The sequence below is a fragment of the Argiope bruennichi genome, chromosome 5 (assembly GCF_947563725.1).
Source record: "Argiope bruennichi chromosome 5, qqArgBrue1.1, whole genome shotgun sequence".
Lineage (NCBI taxonomy): Eukaryota > Metazoa > Arthropoda > Arachnida > Araneae > Araneidae > Argiope > Argiope bruennichi.
Genome location: NC_079155.1, coordinates 52,459,469 through 52,479,515, shown reverse-complemented (window position 1 = coordinate 52,479,515; position 20,047 = coordinate 52,459,469). Strand labels below are relative to the sequence as shown.

Below are 20,047 nucleotides of genomic sequence, written 5' to 3'. Positions count from 1 at the left end.
TTGTTCTCTATCTTAAAATATTATCATTATTACTTGTTTCTTTAATGGTGCAAAGCATCACATATAAGAGAGTGTATCAAATATGTATAAGATTATGAATTAAACTTCCAATTTTTTTACCTGCCATTTTTTAATACTGTGTACCATTTGCATACTTGTACTCGATAGTCTGTCATTAAAAAAACTAAGAATTTAATCTGTGCAAAAATTCAATTTATTTGATATTTTCATTCGTTAAAAATTAATTAATCATCCATTGCACATTGCACTAGGTAATTCGTATTCATTCATTTTGTTTAAGAATAATTAATTGAGCCTATGAAAAATAAAACGACGCCAAACGATAATTTGAGCTTTAAACAACATATCATGGTCGCTATGACAACATATATTGAAATCGTTTGACGCCATTTAAAAGGCCTCGTTTATAATTGATTTGTCGTCGTATATACATTTCAGTATTAAATATTATAGGCGAAAATTTATGCATTTTAACTACTTATTGAAATGGAATTAAATATTTCATCTATATTTGCTTACTAATAACAAAATTTCGAGATAATTCTACGTAATACAAATTATAACGATATATCAATTTGAATTAGAAAGTTCCACAAATGTTAAAATAAATGTTGCATTTTCAAATTGAAATATAGTTTTAATCTATAAACTTTATAATTTTTATTGGTAATTACTACAGGGATTGGGGCAAAATCTTGGCTTCAAGATCTTATTACATCTAAAATCCGTTTTGTGTTCAAAGTTTATTTCCTAGAAAATTTATAATGTTCCAGCTTCTTACTGCTTTTGTGTATCGACTCGTCCCTCCCCCCCTTCATTTTGTGTATCGTTTGGATTTTTGTTGTATTTTTTATCCGAACACGTGTCATACCTCGCATCGTTTGAAAATGGGACAATATCTTAATCAAGAAATTAATTTTGATTTAATTAATTTTTGCATCTTGGTTATTAAAGTGAAAGAGGCTTAAGATATATGATACGTATTGCTATTAGTTCATTCCTAATTAAATTCGTTATTCCTTCATAAGAACATTTTTAATTAAAAATACATTTTAAATTTTTTTTATTATTAATGTTCTTATCTAACTTATTAAAAACATTATAAAGTTGCTATAAAATTTATAAATTGGCATCAGCTGATTTTTATTTTTTTTTATATATTTCAAAATAACAAAATTAGCCCTTAATAAATTTTGTATAAGCTGTAAGGTCTCATTTAGAAAAATAAATTTCCAAAATAATTATTTGAATTACGGAATAAATATTTATTCTACTCTCTGTTACAACTACTCAAAATGCTGTTTTATTCTAAAAAGAACGTCAACAATTAAAAAACATATTTTGTTCGATTTTAATAATGATAAAGCTCATGATCGCTATGAATATTTAAAATGATGCATTGGTTTCTTATGGCACATGAGATTTCTACTTGCTGTTGCCATTTTAGTGGACGATAAAAAGTAGTTATTGAATATAAACCTTCAATAATACGTTATTTGTAAGAAGAATAAGATATCCTGCTCTATTCTACACTGAATTCGTCAACAACAGTTATTACCACGTTTCAAGCAACAAAGAATAACAAAACATTTCTGCTTAACGCGCGAACAAAGAGTTTTTCCCGAGAGTAAAAATTCATCTTCATTTCTTGGCATCATCTCCTGACGTCTGCCAAGAGAAGAGGAAATGAGCGCGAGACGGCGCAAGGATGTTCGAATTCTGCGGAAAGAGGGTTAAGGACTCAGGCGACGACTCGTTCGGGGAACACCCTCGGAAATGATTTTCGCTTACAACTACCTACTCGTTTTCCCCTTTACCTGTACACGCGACATCATCTTCATGAAGAATCCCCCCCCCCCCTCTCAATTTGTACTAATCCGTGCACAGTTGGTTATGGTTGAAGATGCAGGTTGAATAGATAAGATCGTAATTGCCTCTGAGGAAGCAGTTATGACGCGGATCGAACTAACTGCCTTATTGTATGTAAATGTATTGCAGCTGTTTTTAAGTGATAACAGCTGAAATTATGAGTTGTGCGTGAGAAGAAAGAATTCGGGAAACGATATTCTTTTTGTCTTTTTAAAAATTTCTTTCTTTTTTTTATTGCAGATTATTAGTTATTACTGACCAACATATCTCACTGAGATCAATGGAATGCTATGTTTTTTGTAAGATTATACAGAATGCGGATGCTTCAATATTCATATAATGTTCTATTATTTCAATTGTTCTGAATGTCTTGGATGGAGATTCTGATTTCTTTTGATGCTGCAACTTCTCGGAACCTTAAAGTGTGTTGCTGTTAAGGTTTAAAAAGAATATCAAAAATAACAAATTTTTTTATGTATTATTTTGCAAATGATAAATTTTTTGTCCTTCTCGATGAAGGTTTAAAATGATGCATTAGCTTATATATTTTCATTCAAAAGAAATATGCACGTGTTGTAGTCAAAGAAATATATTAATTCAATTAAAGAAACTTGGCTCCTTATATTTTTACTCATTTGCATAAATTTACACTAAATGAAACCAGTTTGATATAAATCGTGTAACTAGATTTTCTAAAGCTATATCCGGGTTGAAGTCTACTCCAGAACACCTCTTGGATGTCAACAAAATCTATAAGATATATAAACAAATAAAAATAAAAATTTGTTACCTGTAACTTTTATTGGCTAGACTGTCTACTGACTGTGGTCTAATGCTCTATTGCAATTTTGCGATTGGAGAGTCATGCGTTAGTATTCTTACAAGCTGTGTATATAGACCCGATGTACTTGAAGTCAACCATCTAACTCTCCGACCCGCCACGAAGGCACACGGATTTAAACCATAAAACTGAATGACCGGACCGCCGCAACAGCAACATTGGCGGGAACTGTGGTTGAGTCCTAAGGGCCGTCACCGGCCACGGTACAACCCTCCCCGAAGGAAGTACGTGCCGTCATCGATGGGAGGAGTCAGATCCCCCACCTATTAGTGTGCCCCTCCAGGGTGGCGAGATCCAACCACCATGCCGGAAGCATCTCATCCTAATTTCGAGGTGGCCCCCGGGGGGGGGTCCCAATGTACTTGAAATCTGCTGACAGTCTAACATGTTAAGGCTATTGTGGATCCAAAGTGGCTGTTCAGGCCTCGTAATCCGACATACTACATTGGCGCGCAATACAATCAGACATTCCAGTACAGCCAACCTGAGTATAAACTTATTCCTTGATTCTTTGTCTCGGCTAAGTACAAATCCTTCTCAATATTTAGAGATACTGTTTGCACTGATTTAGAAATGAAAGGTAGAGTATAGAGCATAGTACCTGCCCCCTCTGTAAATTTGGTGCTATAAAAATGAAATAAATCCATTAGTATTTTTTTTTCGAGCCTATCTTTCTTATAACTGTCACTTGAAACATGTAAATCTTTTTTGTTTCTTCATCTTTATGGCGTCACTTCAATTAATATATATTAGCTTACTTTTGAATACTTTAAAAGTAAATACACATCTTGAAAAGATTTTTGTAAGCAGTTTGGCATTTGAGAATTGTATCAGAATCATTGAGGAGTCGAATGCTCTTAATTCAAAATAACTGTCACTTGATAAAGAATAAATATGACTTTCTCGGATTACCAAGCAGTAATTTGGGGATTGGGAGACGATATTGAATTCCTTGCCTCAGGCAACGTCGTGTCTCAAATGTTCGTATAGTCTGGAAGGCAGTGATGCAGTGGCGCATTAAATTCATATACTGTCATTAATGACGACCCGAGATCTTAATGAGTGAAAACATGTTTTCTTAGATGATCCCACTTCTTTTGTATTGCGTGTTGTTGATGAGAATTTCTACGCACTTATATTGTAGACTGCTTTTTGTTGAATAATGGAGTTTCAAAATTTAGAAGTAAAAATTTAAATCATAACAAAATAAACCATTTCAGTTTTTCTATAATCTTAATCTTCTTAATCAGTTCTATTATGAGAAAAAAAACATTTCTATTTACAAGTTTACAAAAAAAAAAAAAAAAAAAAAAAAGAATATTTTTATGTAAATTTGAGGATTTTAGTTTTTTATGAAGTTGGCAGTTTTTACTTTTTTCTCCTACATTTTAAATGGTATTTTGATTGTAAATTTTTAAAATTTGTTTTAAAATTCATGTTTAAATTTAAATGTTAATGTTATTAAAGAAAATTAAAAGTTCTTTTTGTTTCTGACAAGGCAAGGTTAAAAACAGAAGGATCTCGAAACAAGATTTTAATCTGACGTTTTCACCTTTCTTATAACCTCGTTCTGATTTTTAGTTCCAGTTTTACTTTTTTAAAGTGTAAATGCTTGCTCGAAGCCTTGATTCATAAGTTGTTTTTAAGGATTTCTTAGCCATTAATTCACTAGTAGAATTTAACTTGATTCTTAAGTAAGCGTAATTTTGTAAGTTTGAACTTTAATTTTTGAAATTCATGTCAAGTAGCAACAACTTTTTTTTAAAAACAGTTTTTAGAATATATTATGTAGAGAATAATTAATAGATAAGAATAGAGATAGAGAGAATAATAGAATTTATCGATTTAAGTTGTAATTGTAGAAAATGTTTATTGCTTAATTGCTTGGAAAATCAATCTATAAACGACATATCTATATTTGGGATAAAAAGTGTTTTGAAACAGAAGAGATTGTATTATTTTTCAGTTTATTAATTTATCAAATCTGAGCATTTCTGTATGCATTTAATGAGTTAAATCTTATAATAAGATAAATTTCTAATTATTATAAATTATATTAATTCTTTATTTATTATTCATTTATCTTTTCCCTGCTTCTAAAAAAAGTCAACGCATTAATGTTTTAAGTAAATTCGGTTATGTTCTGGCATATATGTATAATTTGCGGTTACGGTAAACATTTTTGAAAATTTTGAATAAAGGTATTAGAAATAAATTTATTTATTGAAAAAAATATCATTTTTGTTTCATATGTTCAGCAAATATATCTAATTTATAGAGATTCGGTTATTATGATTATTATTTCGTGACTAAGGCTTCTATAAATCAGTTAGAATTTTTTCTTCTAAGCTAACTAGTAAAAAAAAGCCTGTAATTAATCAAGTCAAATGTCCCTAACCTAGGTTCGCCTAAAAAGAAACCTGCAAGAAAATTTTTAACAAAAAGTTTCGCATAAGAACTAAAGCTTAGTTGGAAAACGGATGTACATTCCTTTTGTTCTGAAGATATAAGGAAAAGAAAATTTCACTCTTATTCATTATTAACCTCTTCACCTACGTATTTATTTATTCCTCTATTTGCTATTATTTCAAAATTAAATATATCTTTATTTTATCTTTATAGTTTATTGAAACAATGGCTTGTGGTTCCATAAATCTAAATATTTTTTTCAGGGAATTTTCCTACTGATTATGGCATATCCTATTTGGGGTATTTATTATTATTCCAATCCCTATAATAACATGAAGGGCACTTGAGATAGTGAAGCTTTACCAAGTGAATTTTGCGTTTTAAATGACTGAATATTTTCATTTAATTTCGGATTTAAATACTAAAAATTCAATAATTCTATACACGTGTCAGACATGACATTACAACGAAAGAGGTCAATAACTCTAATTTAATAAAGTTTGGAGCTGTATGGATAAAATAGTTGGAAGAGTGAGTAAGAAGTAAATGACGAGGTTCTGCCAAAAAAGTGTAAGCCTAAAAAAAGCAGCCAGTGTTAAGAGTTGAATTTCTTCTTTTTTTTCAATTCCTGACTTCTAATGCGATTACAGCTATTTAAAACTTCGTGTTATAATGAAGCGATGGTTGGCCTTATTTAATATTTTTTTTCTATCTTCATTGTTAAGAGAGCTATGGGGAAAGGAAAATTTCAAACATCTTACCATTTCCACAATATTTGAGTTGAGCGATTCAACTACGAACTCGATAGAGATTTTCACTCTTTCAAAAATGTATCTCTTGTCTGCTGTAATCTATCAAAATTACTCTGAATATCGCGTTCACCACATAACACACATTATGAACTTCTGGTAGAAAACCAACCCACAAGTTTTTTAAAGGACAGTTTAATTTTTCTTCAGAAGATAAAACTTATTTGTTTTTAAAAAATACTTGGTCAAACCTGAGACGAGTTTAGAAACGACATTCCGCACAATAAGGCAGAATGCAAGGGAAGACACCAATAAAATGTTTTCAGAAATTTTAGCGGACGAAATATTAAAATCTACATAAAAAAGAGTCTATTTTAGCCGCTTGATTTTCACTTGAAATTTCAACTTAATGTTGGATGGACAGTTACAAAAATAAGGAAAAGGAAATCGAAAACCTCACTCATTTCAGAAACTGAAGTGAAGTTTAAACTCAAGTGTAATTATTTCTCCAATGTAGTTAGTTTTTGCCAGATACATTGCAGAAACTGTTCAGAAATGTCTTACAGTGTATATCATCTAAAATCATTGCACTTTGTAGTCTTCATATGGAATTGATATCATATGGAAATACCCATAAAAAAATTGGGACTTCTCGATTAGCTTGTTGATTCCGGCTCGCAAAAAGTAACTCACAATTCATATTAGCAACTAAATTCCATTGATGTGCCTTCAGATGGAACGAAACGGAAAATGCTTTATTAAGTCAACCTATTAAGATAATTAATTAATCAAAATTCATTGAGTGTCCATTAAATGATTTTATTTGCTGATCACGTGATTTAGATGACATTATTATGCAATTTATTACAGAATGTTTATTTGTGACGTAAAGAGCTGAAAATAAGACTTCTTGCCCTTGATTTATTTGAACAGCCTTTATTACGTAACACTGAATAGCTATGATGAAATGATTTCGTCAGAAAGTGTTTTTTCAATTACTTCGAAAAGGTGGGTAACGTTCTAATTTTACTGCAGTTTTGACAACATGATGAAAAAATAGGTTTCTTGTTTTTTGGAAAGTATCCATTAAATTCACCGTCAAGCTCATAATGAAAACATTGAAGCATTTGGAGCATTTTAGGAACGAGAACGATTTCTTTTGCTGCTAAAGATTAATTTGCATCAATTAAATTTGTTTATATATGTAAAGAAGAATTACGGTGGATATTTTTTTCTTTTTATTTTCTGCATTGTTTTGCATTGCGTAATTTTGGAGCATTTTTTACTTTCTCTTATACATAGTATAGTGAAAGTATAAGAATCGTCAAAAATTTGAACTCCAGATTTTGACGAGATTATTCGTTTTAAGACCTCCCTGGGTTCGAAAAACGCATTTTTGGAAAATGTCCGCCTGTCTGTCTGTGACAAAGATAACTCAAAAACGCGTTGAGCTAGAAGTTTAAAATTTGGTATACGGTATTTACACCAAATTTGCAGATTTCCATTAAATTTTGAGCAAAATCCATTCAGAGAAAATCTGCCCGTTCGAATATAAGTTAACACTATAACTACAAAACGATGAGAGCTAGATAGATAAAGTTTGGTACACAGATTTGACATTTATAGTATAGACACCTGTCAAATTTTGAGCCAAAATCAACAAAGGATTGACTGTCTGTGGATTTGTACTTTGAGAAACATGTAAACGCGATAATTCAAAAATGCAGTGACTTAAATATATCAAATAAGGTATGTGATTTTGTGACTACGAGCGCAGTTTTGTACCAAATTAGTGTTTCAGTCAGTTGAGAAAAACGTGTCTAAAGCATAAATTTGATTCTCGGATATTATTAACCGCATGCCATGAATTAATCGCCAAATAACTCGCCAAGGATAACACGATAGATTCGATATACTAAATTCACGCCAAAAGCTAATATTTAGTAACGATTGAAAGCCAGTGCCATGCAAAGCGTTCTCTGGCGTGACAAATTTTTTTTAGAGAGCATGCGAGAAAGTTTGGTGAGTTTCAGTTATCTGGTAGAGTTGATTCGTGAAAGGTATTTTGGATAAGCATTAAACATATGCATTTACTTAGAAAGAAATGGAAAAATAAAAGAATGTCAATAAGGACTCGCTGTCAGAATTTCAGATCATCCTTTTTTTAATTCATTTCATGGCTTTTACATTTCCATTATCTGTTGCAAATGTATTTTAATTTATTTAGCAATCATATTATAATAAAATTTATTGCGGAAATAAATTACCTTTCCTAGAATTTCAACGCCAGTGTGAAAATAAATAAATGAAAAGTCTTGAAATTCCAAATTCATGGCAGAACAGGAAATGGGCAATTGTGCGCTCGTTTTGCAAAGCATGGATTCTTTTGATGCAAAACTAATTGGTCATCTCATATCCCAAACTGCACTTTTTTTTCTCCTTTTATCACTGACTGTTTAATTTCTCATAAAGGAGTATAAAGACCGTATTGTGTCGGCTTCCTAGCATAGGGGTAGCGGTAGCGCGTCTTCCCCGTGATCTGGGAGTCCTGGATTCGAGACCCGGTTTGGGCATAGTCTATCTGGGGGATGTGTGAATGTACCCTCCTGTAAAAAGGGGTTATGCAAGCGAATGAGTGGTGCGTGGGTAGCAAAGTCGTACTCTTGGCCCTAGTTGGCGCTACTAAAAAATTAAGAGACGCTCCCCCACCGGCTTAAAATCGCTGTTTTCGTAACAGCGGGCTTGTCCATGGCAAGTGCCATAAGAAACAACAAAACCGTATTGTAATTGTCAAAAAATTCGAATTTCTGCGAATCTCCACATTTCAGACTTTTCTAAAAAATACATTTTTGGGTGTATGTATCTGTCTGAAAACACAATAACTCAAAACTGCTGTAAGCTGGATGGGGGAAATTTGGTTTATGGTCTTAGTATAAGATTTGTAAAATTTCAATTCAATTTTCACTGAAATCCCTTCAGATGAATTCTGACTGGCTGCCTGTTTAAAGACTGGAGAACTCGATAACTTCAAAATGGGATGAGCTAAATAAATAACATTTGGCTCATAAATTTAGCATCTAAAATGTAGATCCTTACAAAACCTAAAGGTTGACCATCTTCCGGCTTTTATTTTTGCATTCATCTATTTAAATCAATGAAATTTGGTGCATGATCTTGTGACTACAACCGTAGCTCCGTGTCAAATTAAGGTTTCAATCGGTTGGGGAAAAAGGCGTCCAATATTCATAGTCACTCGATATATTCAGTAAAAATACTAGATTCACATCAAAGATATATATTTCGTAACTAATATTCGCCAGATCCCTGCACGGCATTCGTGATCTTAATCAAAGTCCATAATTTTATGTAGAGGGGGGACAAGGACATGATCTTTATTGAAGGGAATGCGAAAAAGCTTCGGAGAGAACACGCGAATTGGTTTTAGAGACTTTTCGAGCAATATTTTGTTTTCAAAATGTTTATTAATAGAAAGCTTAAATGATTTTAGAACACTTTGAAAAATATTTATACCTAACAGTTTTTCATCCATTATGTATTTGAATTTTTCCAAGGCAAAATACTTGCAAAGTGTGAGCAATACTCATATATGTGAACTATTACAAAACGTTCATATTTGAAATTTCTGTATAGATTAGCTTCAAATCTGGCAGTTGAATCATCTGCCGATAATTTATTTATCTGATCCGATGTAAATGAACTTTGAAGATAGGTGTTGGCGTTTGATTGTTAAACTTGCATCTACTGGTAAAAATTGACCGGATCAATCTGGTTCAAAATGCCTCGACCTGGGCTTGAACGATGAACTTTACATTCGTTTGTTCTTTGAACCAAGGCTGATTTGTTGTTATATAAAATTTCAACGATTTGAACATAAAATACGTTGCAGAGATGGATGATTTAATTTATAGTGTTACGCGACAAGTTAAATGCAACTTTTGATAATTCGTATGAATTTCAATAGTTGCTGTGCTAATTAATGATATATTGAAGAGAAGTGACAATAAATGACTATATAACATTGTAATTATTTGATCTGTACAAAAAGCAGCATGATTTGGCGATTATCTAGTTTTCTGGGGATATTGGTTATACTTAATATCTCTTAACTCCTTTAGATATAACTTCATATCTTTGATTACGCCAACTTGTCAGACATTAAAATTGTGATATTTTAATTGTCTTATATTCTGTACTTATATTTATGAAACTTCCTAATGGAGATCTGCCCCGTGATATTACAGCGCTATTAAAAATGCAAATATCCGGTTCAACTATCTCTAAAATTTGCGGCATTGTAACTTTACATTTTTATTCGTCTTTTAAACTTAAAAGATTTTAAAGAGAATCTTCTTCTTTAGCTCTCAATAATGAAAAGAAAATAATGCGATTCAATATTTAATGAGACAATGAAAATTGAGTTTAAGAGTAACAATATAAGTAATTAAAAATTAATAAAAAATTTTTTTAAATTAATTTTAATTTTTTTTTTAATCCGGTGCAAATTTCCGGAAAAATTTGCACAATTCGTATGTTGATATTATTAAAAAGACAGTTTTAAAAAATTCTAAAGTGGTGTAAAATTTATTTACATTTAGTAATATATTTGGAAATTATCACAGAGAAACGAAAAAAATTTGCTTAATTTTTTTATTAGCTAAAATTTTAATTAACTTTCAAAAACATCTCTCTCAGTTGCACAGTTTCGCCCTCAAAAGTATACGTTGCTAAATTTTGTAAATGTAGGCCTAGCGGTCAATTCTGTAGAACGCCAACACACACATACATTCATCTTTATTATTAACTAGCCGCCTTTGGCAGCCAGCCGGTTCGCCAATCTTAATGCTCATTAAAATTTTAATAATTAAATATTTTATGTAATTAATACTTTAATAGCTTCGTCATCAAATATTTTAAAGCTTCAAATTTTGATAGTCATGTAATTCACTCAAAATAATATAAAGTCCTTCAGCCATAACATAATATGTATCTCTCTCATTTTCTGTTAGTTCCGGTAGAATTTATGCTTAAAATTAAAATGGAAATGACTAAACTGCAATTAATATAATAATATTTTTTACTGAAACAAAGCATTTTTTTAATAATATGATTACTGATAATAGAGTCACTGAGCGTTTAAACTTTATGGGCACTAAAGAATATCTTTCTTAAGTTATGTAATATCTCAAGAATTTGTCAACAAAATTTTCTCAAAATTACTTAAAAAACGATGTACTTAAAACTATAAGCATATACAAAAAAATACATAACTAACATAAATACAATTTAATTACAAAAGCATGCAACTAACCTAAAAATAATTGAAATAATTGAAAACAGGTTAAAAAAATCTACTTAAAAAACGATGTACTTAAAACTATAAGCATATACAAAAATATATATAACTAACATAAATACAATTTACTTACAAAAGCATGCAACTAACCTAAAAATAATTTAAATCATCCGTTGATAACGGTTGTCATGGCAACAATCAGAATGCGCATGCGTGTATTTTCTTCGTCAGCTCCGGTAAGGCAAATGCGTGAATATTTCTACGCCAGTTGGGGTAGCGCTATGCAGATTATACATTTTTAATTTCCTTTATTCTGTGTTATTTTAATTCAAAAGTACTTCAGAATGAATCTGAAACATGGATTAATTAACAATGTTTAATTTTAAATGCATAAAACATTAAGAAAATAAACAGAATCGCTTGAAATAATCCGCCGAAAAATGTTAATCCTAGTCTCATTACTGTTGGGAGAAAAAAAAAATTGAAGCCTTACTCATTTGGCGGTGGGGAAAATGGAAGATTTTTTTGGCGGGAAAGTTAGTTTTTAATTAATAATTAAAATTCTAATTAAAATTTCAAAAAAAGGGACACCAGGTGCACATTCCCGACCTCTAAGGTATAAATGTACCAAATTTGATAGCTGTATGCCAAATGACCTGGCCTGTAGAGCGCCAACACACACACGCACACACACATTGAGCTTTATTATAAGTATAGATAAAGATAAATACTAATCTTCAAACTAAGTTCAGATGTTGTTTTTTTTTTTTTTGTCATCATGCTCTGATTGGGATTTCATCATATGAAATCTCAAACATCGATATGAATCACAATAACCAGGTTAAAAGATGAAGATCTGATGTAAAACTTTGATCGAAAGAAAATTAAAATCCAGTCATTTGCCCTCGATACCAAATATGGCAGTTGCTCCAAAAAGTGCAACATATCCATTCATTTGCCCTAAAAAAAATGAGAGGTCAACCTTTAATCTTTTTCGAAAAATAAAATTTCACCCAGGATCATTTTATAAGTTGTTGATAATTTCAGACTTCAATATTGCATATCACTCTGACAAACATCTAATATCTCACGCATGTTTATTTTCTCTGACAAAGGAAATATTACGGAAAAATCTTTTTGCATAAAAGAAAATATATAAATTATTTTTAGAAAAGATTATTTATTGCTTTTCGGATTATTACAGTAAAATTATCGCTTTTCCACATGATATTGGCAACATTTTTTACATGACGGAGCAATTTTTTTGATGAATAATTTTATTTAATTAAATAGATAAATCATTTACTGAATATCACATCATTCTGTTTTATTACTTTCAAAATGTATACGACGAAATTAGTCTTTATACAATGAATTTCGAAACTTTTCTTCATCACTAAAAAGTTTCTCCACCTGTGAATAAATTTTATCATTCAAATATAAGTAGACATACATATTTTAATTTATTAATTAGAATCTTAATTATTGTTTGTTATGGAATGACGGAAAACCTCATTTTCCTGTTCCAACAATATGATTAATATTCAAACAACCGAGACTCGAATCTTTCCTGAAGCATGAGTGGCCTGCAAAAATTGAAATAGCTCCTATGGAAAATATTCGGTAAAATCCTAAATGGACCCACCTCTTGGCGACTTATTTGAAATCTCGCCAAGTTGATTACTAATTGAATATTTGTTGTTATTATTATTATTTTTCAATTAAAAAACGATATTTAAAGGCCAGAAATAATAATAATATTTTTAAAAAAATTAACACTTACCATAAATGTGTTTAGTAAATAAATAAATAGGTTTAATAAAAAATAATAAAATAAATAAATAAAATGAAAAAAAAATAAAAATAAAAAAAATAAATAAATGTGTTTAAAACTAATAACTATACTGATTTATAGCGAGAGTCAATAATTTCAAATCATGCAGGGAATTTATTTCATTACATAAATCTAAATAACTGCTTCTTCTGCATAAGACAAAGTTAATGTAATGGAACAGATAAGAACCAATTTTGTCAATAATATTTGACAAAGAATTGATATTATCTTATTATTTTATAATTCATAAAAATTGTATTCTTTTCATAAATTTATTATTGGTAATTAAGCTAATATTGTTATTTTAATTGACATTTGCCTGTGATCCCAAGCAGCTCTTATTGTACCTAATGGAAAATCTGCGACTGAACATCTGTGTTGTATTTTATTATAAAGATTGGCCGCAAAAATATTCATTATAGGAACCTAGTTTTCACATTCCTTCTATAAACATTCTTAACTTTAATTTGGTAGTTCATGAAATATGGTTCGTTAATTGCTCCAGTTACCCATCATTTGATTCATTGCATCATATGACCATTTGGTATGTAAGAGCTATAATATATCATTCAGCTGTTTCTGTCAAAATGTAGTACATTGACCTCACGGCATCGAGTTACTGCTATTTGATCGTCAGGACTTCAGTACTGATCAGGAACTCTAAATGGCTCGGGCCCAAAGTTTTAGGGTTTAGCGGAATTTGGGGTCAGTCCCACATTTAGAAAGTGGCATCCGATACGTCTGTTTACATGGACTTTCGCCTCTGTGCACAAAATCGAGTCCAAGCACGCGCAAATGATTGATTGCTGTAAATAATGTCAATTGGATAACCTTATATTTGTTGATAAAGTTGAAATATGCTGTTGCTGTTTACTTGTCGGCGTATCTGTGTGCGCCCATTGTTTTGTGTTAAGATGGCATTAATTTGTATTTCCGCCTCGTGATGTCTTCGGAATTTGTGTTTGCGATAAAACAATATCAGCTTTTTATTTATAATCTTCAAGTAAACACGCAATTGATTGACAGCTATTTACTAACTAATACTGATTGCAGGTGTCAAAGAAACGATACAATGTTGTACGCAATGCCGGAAATAACTACAGAGCGTGGTTTGTTAAACATAAATCTCGTTCTATTCTGATTTACTGTTTTTGAATTCCTAAATATCCACATTGATCATTTTAAATATATAATTTTGCTGAACCAATGTCTGCAATTATCTAATGTTCATATATCCGTGAACTGTTTTGTTTTCTCTACTGCCTGATTAGGCGACACTATTTTTTTTTAGAAATATTTTATCGTTTTGATTATGCTAAAAGACCTCACACTGTGACGTAGCTATAGTGAAGCAGGTAAAGCACATGACGATAACGTCATTATTAAAGGCATACAAAAAATGAGGTTGTTGATTAGCAAAACAGCATCATTATATACCGGTTCTGTTCAATGCATTTGTGACGAAAAAAGTTAATCAAGTGCTATGAACGGCATTTTCAGAAGGTGCTCAAAAATGTTTGTTGTTTTGATTTAGCGAAAAGAGTTTATAACTGCTTAACAATGGTGATGCATATGCCACAGGTATCATTAAGAGGTGCACAGATATAAAGTTGTCGTTTTAATTCAGCTGAGAATCCGTAGTGGATGTAACTGCGGTGTGGCAATTAAAGCATGGGCATGAGTACTATATCAGAAAACTCACAAATATGAAGCTGATTCAGCTAAGAGTTCATAGACAGTAACGTGATTGTGATGCGACAAATAGAACACGTGCATGAGCACCATTATCAGGAGACGCACAAATATGTGCTTGTCTTTTTAATTCAGCTTAGAATTCATAGACAGGCCGTGGCTGTGATGTGGCAAGTAAAGCATGTGCATGAGCACCATTATCAAGAGGTTCACAAATATGAAATAGTCGTTTTAATTCAGCTAAGAGTCCACAGACAATGATGTAACTGCGATATGGCAAAAAATACATGTGTCATGAACGTCGTTGACAAGAAGTGCGCAAAAAATGAAGTTTGGATTGGTTGTATTCAGAAAACACTTTCAGTAACAAAACTCTTTACCAAAACTATAAGGGCTTATTTCGATAGCCATTTTCCTTACTCCTTCAAAAAAAATAGACAATACAGAGTAAATAGAATACTTCTTTGAGAAAAACAAACCATGTTCATTGTTGGATCACTGCTATGACACAAAAATAAAATGGCGGATAAAGTTAGAGACATAATTAAATCTAGCTTGAACTTTAGTTGTGTCGTGGTAGTCTGATTGGAATTTATCTGACGTAAGAAATTCTATTCAGTTGCTTTGTGACTTTGAGAAAAACGCTTTTTATTTTAATCACAGACATTTTATCGAAATAATGTTGGGACTAATGTTACCAAGTTAAGCACATAGTTATTTCTTGTGTAGTGGATGTTAATTAAGAAAGGGATTTTCAATATTTAGTTAGAAATTAAATGAATTAAAAATTAATTGTGAATTTTTTGCTTTTTTCCAAGAGTAATAGAGTAAAAAAAGCAATTTTAACATTTAAAATTAAACTGGCTTTTCATTGATGCCATTTTTTTATTCCTTGCACATATTCTCTTTTAATTTTAATATATTTTCAAAATGTTTCAATGTTGTATGTTGCAATGATTTTCTTTTTAAGAATATTTGATCAAATCTTTCACAAGCGTGCTTTATTGATTGTTAATAAAATGATTAAAACATTAATTTTTCTGGATATTGATTCCGTAGCAGTTCTTTAATTTTCATTTTTATCAGCTTAAAAAGATTTTAAGCTGACATTCTTTCTGCAAATTGCGTGATACAATGCACATAAAATTCAATAACTGATGCAATCAAAGTAGACGAATCAAACCTAAAACATTTATTACCATGCTTCGATATTTCGATTAGTGGTTTGAAAATTAAGCAGTACTTTTATAGTCACTATCAGATTATTTCATTTGTTCGGGATGGCCAATGTTGTACATTAGATATGATAGCATGATTTCTTAGGACAAATGAAATCATGATACCGATTGCTAAATTAGAAGATTCTGCGGCACTAAATCAGGAAAATGATTAAAATCTCTTTACAATCGTAAGAAAAAACACTTTTTCTCAGTAGCTTCAGAAACTTGCTATTTTTTTCTTTATTGTTAATATTTTAAATATTTTGAAAGTAATAGTTTTCCTATTTTATGAATTTTTTTTATTTATTTGGTATTTAAAAAAGTGGCACGAGTGGAGTGATTAAAATTTGATTTTCCTAGCTACCAAATAAATAAGTTTGCAAAAAAATAAAATAAATGAATTATAAAATATTTGGGGAAAAATTGGTAATCTAGTAAAATTATCTAGTAAATAAATAAAATCTATCTAGTATAACAACCTCACAATACTCACAATGTTAAGAATAACAACCTTTTAATACCAGAAGATTTTTGTACATCATATGTTTGCTTCAATAATATTGTATGCAAATGTGGATGTCATGCATTCTGGAGTTATAATCTGTATCTATATTAATAATAAAGATAAATGTGTGTGTGTTGTCGCTGTACCGGCTTGACCGTTTGATCTACATTTTCCAAACTTGGCACACATATATCCTGAAAAATGAGGATGGGCACCTCCAATCATTTTTTAAAAATTTAATTAGAATTTTTATTAATTAAAAATTAAACAAAATTGCATCATTTTTTCACATAATTTCCAAAAATATAATTGCAGAAAAATGAATTTTATACCATTAAAATAATTTTGAAATTGTTTTTTTAAATAATACCAATTTAATAGTCGATCGAATGTTTGTTGAATTTTAGCAATTTTAAAAGTCACCCCCCAACCTTCCTAATTTACAACAAAAGATTACATTGTTGCCCTGAAGCTCAAATTGTTTTCAGTATTTCATCAGCTATCTGATCGCGCGTTTTTTTTTTTCTTTCTTTGTTAAAAGTTAAAGATGAAAAATTCTATGTAATATCTATGAAGCTTATGTGACTTCTAAAAAAAAATGAAGTTACAATATCGTCAAATTTGGAAGATTAGTGAATCGGATATTTAAGTTTTTAACAGCCCTATAATTTCATGGTACTGTCTCCATCAGAAAGGTTCATTTACACAATACACAAAGTAAGAAAGTTAATTTAAGAAATACGGCTTTTATACCGGCCAATTTGCTCAATTATGGACACGAAGTTATATCTGAACAATTTATCTGAAAAGAAATATAACCTGTATTCCTGTCGAACCAGCTCGTTGCTGGAAGCGATTAGTAATCAACATTTTAACTAGATAGAACTAGGAAATATCATATATTTCATAAATATACAAATTATCACGTCCTCTCTATATTAAGTAGAAAAAAAAATTGAGAAATATGTATAGCTGTCAACTGATATTATAAGAGTACATGAAGTGACAATGGTTTTAATCCTATTTCCGACCGAGAGGCGAAGTCACCAAAATTAAAATGAACAGCAAAATGATTGTTCCCCAAACGAACTACAGTGTCCATGCTGGCTTGTAGTGGATAAATAAAAGCAAATACATCTTCACAAAGTACATAAAATAAAAAATATTAATCTAAAATAAATTATTAACATATAAAAAATATGTTGAAATGTGAAACTAAATTGTCCAGCTTACAGTGGCCTAGTAGAGGTTAAGTGGCGCTTGCGTACAACATGTTTTTCACCTCGTGTCACCATCAATAACCTTGTAAGTGTAAATTGCACCTAGGGAATGGTATCATTATTGCATCCTTTCATCACATTTTTCTTTTAAAGTAGCATATATGAAGTAATATTTATATTCCATAATGTTCGGGGTATCTATACCCTTTTTAACCATTGATCACTGCACTTCTGCTAGTTTATTGAAAGAAGGTCCTCATAATGAACTGTGCATAGGACACACAAATGCCTAAATCTACCACTGTCATTTCTTGCAAATTTTGTGTGCATTCTTTCATAGATTATTCTATAATCTTTCTGTGTGGCCATTTTCTGTGTGCTAATAAGGGTATTACAATTTATTGTGTATCGGAGCAATTGTAAAAGAACAATAAAAAACAAAATAATATTATAAAAAATGAAAAGAGAATATAAAAAATAAAAAATTTGAAAGTATAGTAAGTATAAATTATTTGAGTAACTAAGTAAAATTTAAAAAAAAAAAATGAAAGCATTACATTTTCAAGCTCCTAATTAACCGTTTTAATGATTATTTTATCCGTATCTCAGATAAATATAATTGGTATCGAATAAAACTAGTTCTGGATATACTTTAACAAGATTATTAAAAATAATAGGACAGAATTATTGAACAAATTGATTTTATCTTGTTGGTTGATCTGTTCGACAGGTTAAAGATGTTGGAAGCAATAATGAAAACTTGGATCATAATAATGTGTTCTAAAAGTCAGTCTTTCCTTAAAAGATAAAATATTAAAAGAAAAAATAACCCATAATTCAGTTTAATGAGCATGTTTAAAAAGTAGACAACGGATTTTAAAATAAGAATCAATAAGCTGTCTATTTTATCTTATCCAAGTTTCAACATGATTATCAGTTAAAATCATTGATCCACTCGATTGGAACACTTTCACCGTTATATCTTGAACGCCATCAAGAAAAAGGAAACTATCTGATAATTGGCTGAGAATTCAAGCGTCATTAATATTTATTTATCTTATCTCAGATTCTCATTTTCCTCTTAAAACATATTTTTCTCTTTGACTTTCATAATTTAATGTACGTTCTTTGAACTTTAATTAAATAATGGTAAGAGGGGAAGGGGAAGGGATGCACGTCATGTGAGTCCTTGCACGTGAACGTACTGAGAATGCCCTACGATTTTTTTTATTATTATTTTATTTATTCTTCATAAGTTTTGAATATCATTTTGAGTATATGGAACTTAGCAAAATTCTTTTAAACAGAAAATAGTGCAAGGATTTTATAACTTCTTCTTCAGAAGAAAAAATTTGCAAGAATTTCATTTTAACTTATAGATACTTTATGGATTTATTGAGCAACATATGTCTATATCAATTAATTTGATGAGACCTAAAATTCTACTTATTATTTAGTAAGATAACAATGACAAATTGCAACGGAAAACCAGAATAGAAAAACACTTCAGAAAGTGTTCCTTTTAATACAGTTAAAATGTATAACGCATTTTATGTGATTCCTCAGAATAAATTATTTTTTAATGCTTTCAACACAGACAATCTGTGTCTATAAACCATTGTTCAGTTTGCATATGAGTTTTGTTTGTATTTTTGCATTCTGTTTTTTATAGCTTAGATTCTCTTTTATGATTTAAGATATTTCATTCTCTTATGATATATATTTGCATATTAAAATTTTCCATCTTTTTTTTTCAGCATGGGTCGGCTCCGTGTCCATAGGGATGACATTCCTCTTGTCACCAGTGGCCAGCATTTTGACAGACAGATTGGGCATCCGGACGACGTGTTTCATAGGAGGACTCATGGCCACAATCGGTATGCTGCTAAGCTCTTTTGTGACCAGTCTGGAGCTTCTGTATTTGACGTACGGCGTTCTACTAGGCTCGGGAGCATCTCTCGCGTACACCCCTTCCCTGGTAGTGCTGGGCCACTACTTCCACAGGAGGCTGGGCTTCGTGAATGGACTCGTCACTGCGGGCAGTTCAGTCTTCACCATGATCATGCCTCTTCTCCTTTCTCACCTCCTAGACACAATTGAATTGTCCGCCACCCTACAGGTAAGATTATATTCTCCTGAAAAATAATAATAAAAAATAGATAATGAAGATGAAATAGTATTTTAGAATTCTGAATTCCTATTGTTGGTCCATAACTTGTTATAAAGATTATTTCTATATAAAGGGAAAGATAAATATTGTAGAAAAACTTTATGAAAAGATCAGGCATACACAAATGAATCATCTTAGCCACTGGAGTAAGTACCTAACAATGCAATTTAACTATAGCTAAAGGAGTTGCTAAGACACTGAAG

General features: G+C 30.7%; 1 protein-coding gene across 2 annotated transcripts in view; it reads left to right on the top strand.

Annotated features, from left to right (window-relative positions):
• LOC129968648 (monocarboxylate transporter 10-like) overlaps nucleotides 1–20,047 on the top strand; it is a 61,243-nt gene that overhangs the window by 16,517 nt on the left and 24,679 nt on the right. For both annotated transcript variants that reach the window (XM_056082747.1, XM_056082749.1), the window contains exon 2: nucleotides 19,432–19,793. In XM_056082747.1, coding sequence (XP_055938722.1) covers nucleotides 19,432–19,793 — 362 coding nt within the window. The remainder of the gene's footprint in view (nucleotides 1–19,431; nucleotides 19,794–20,047) is intronic.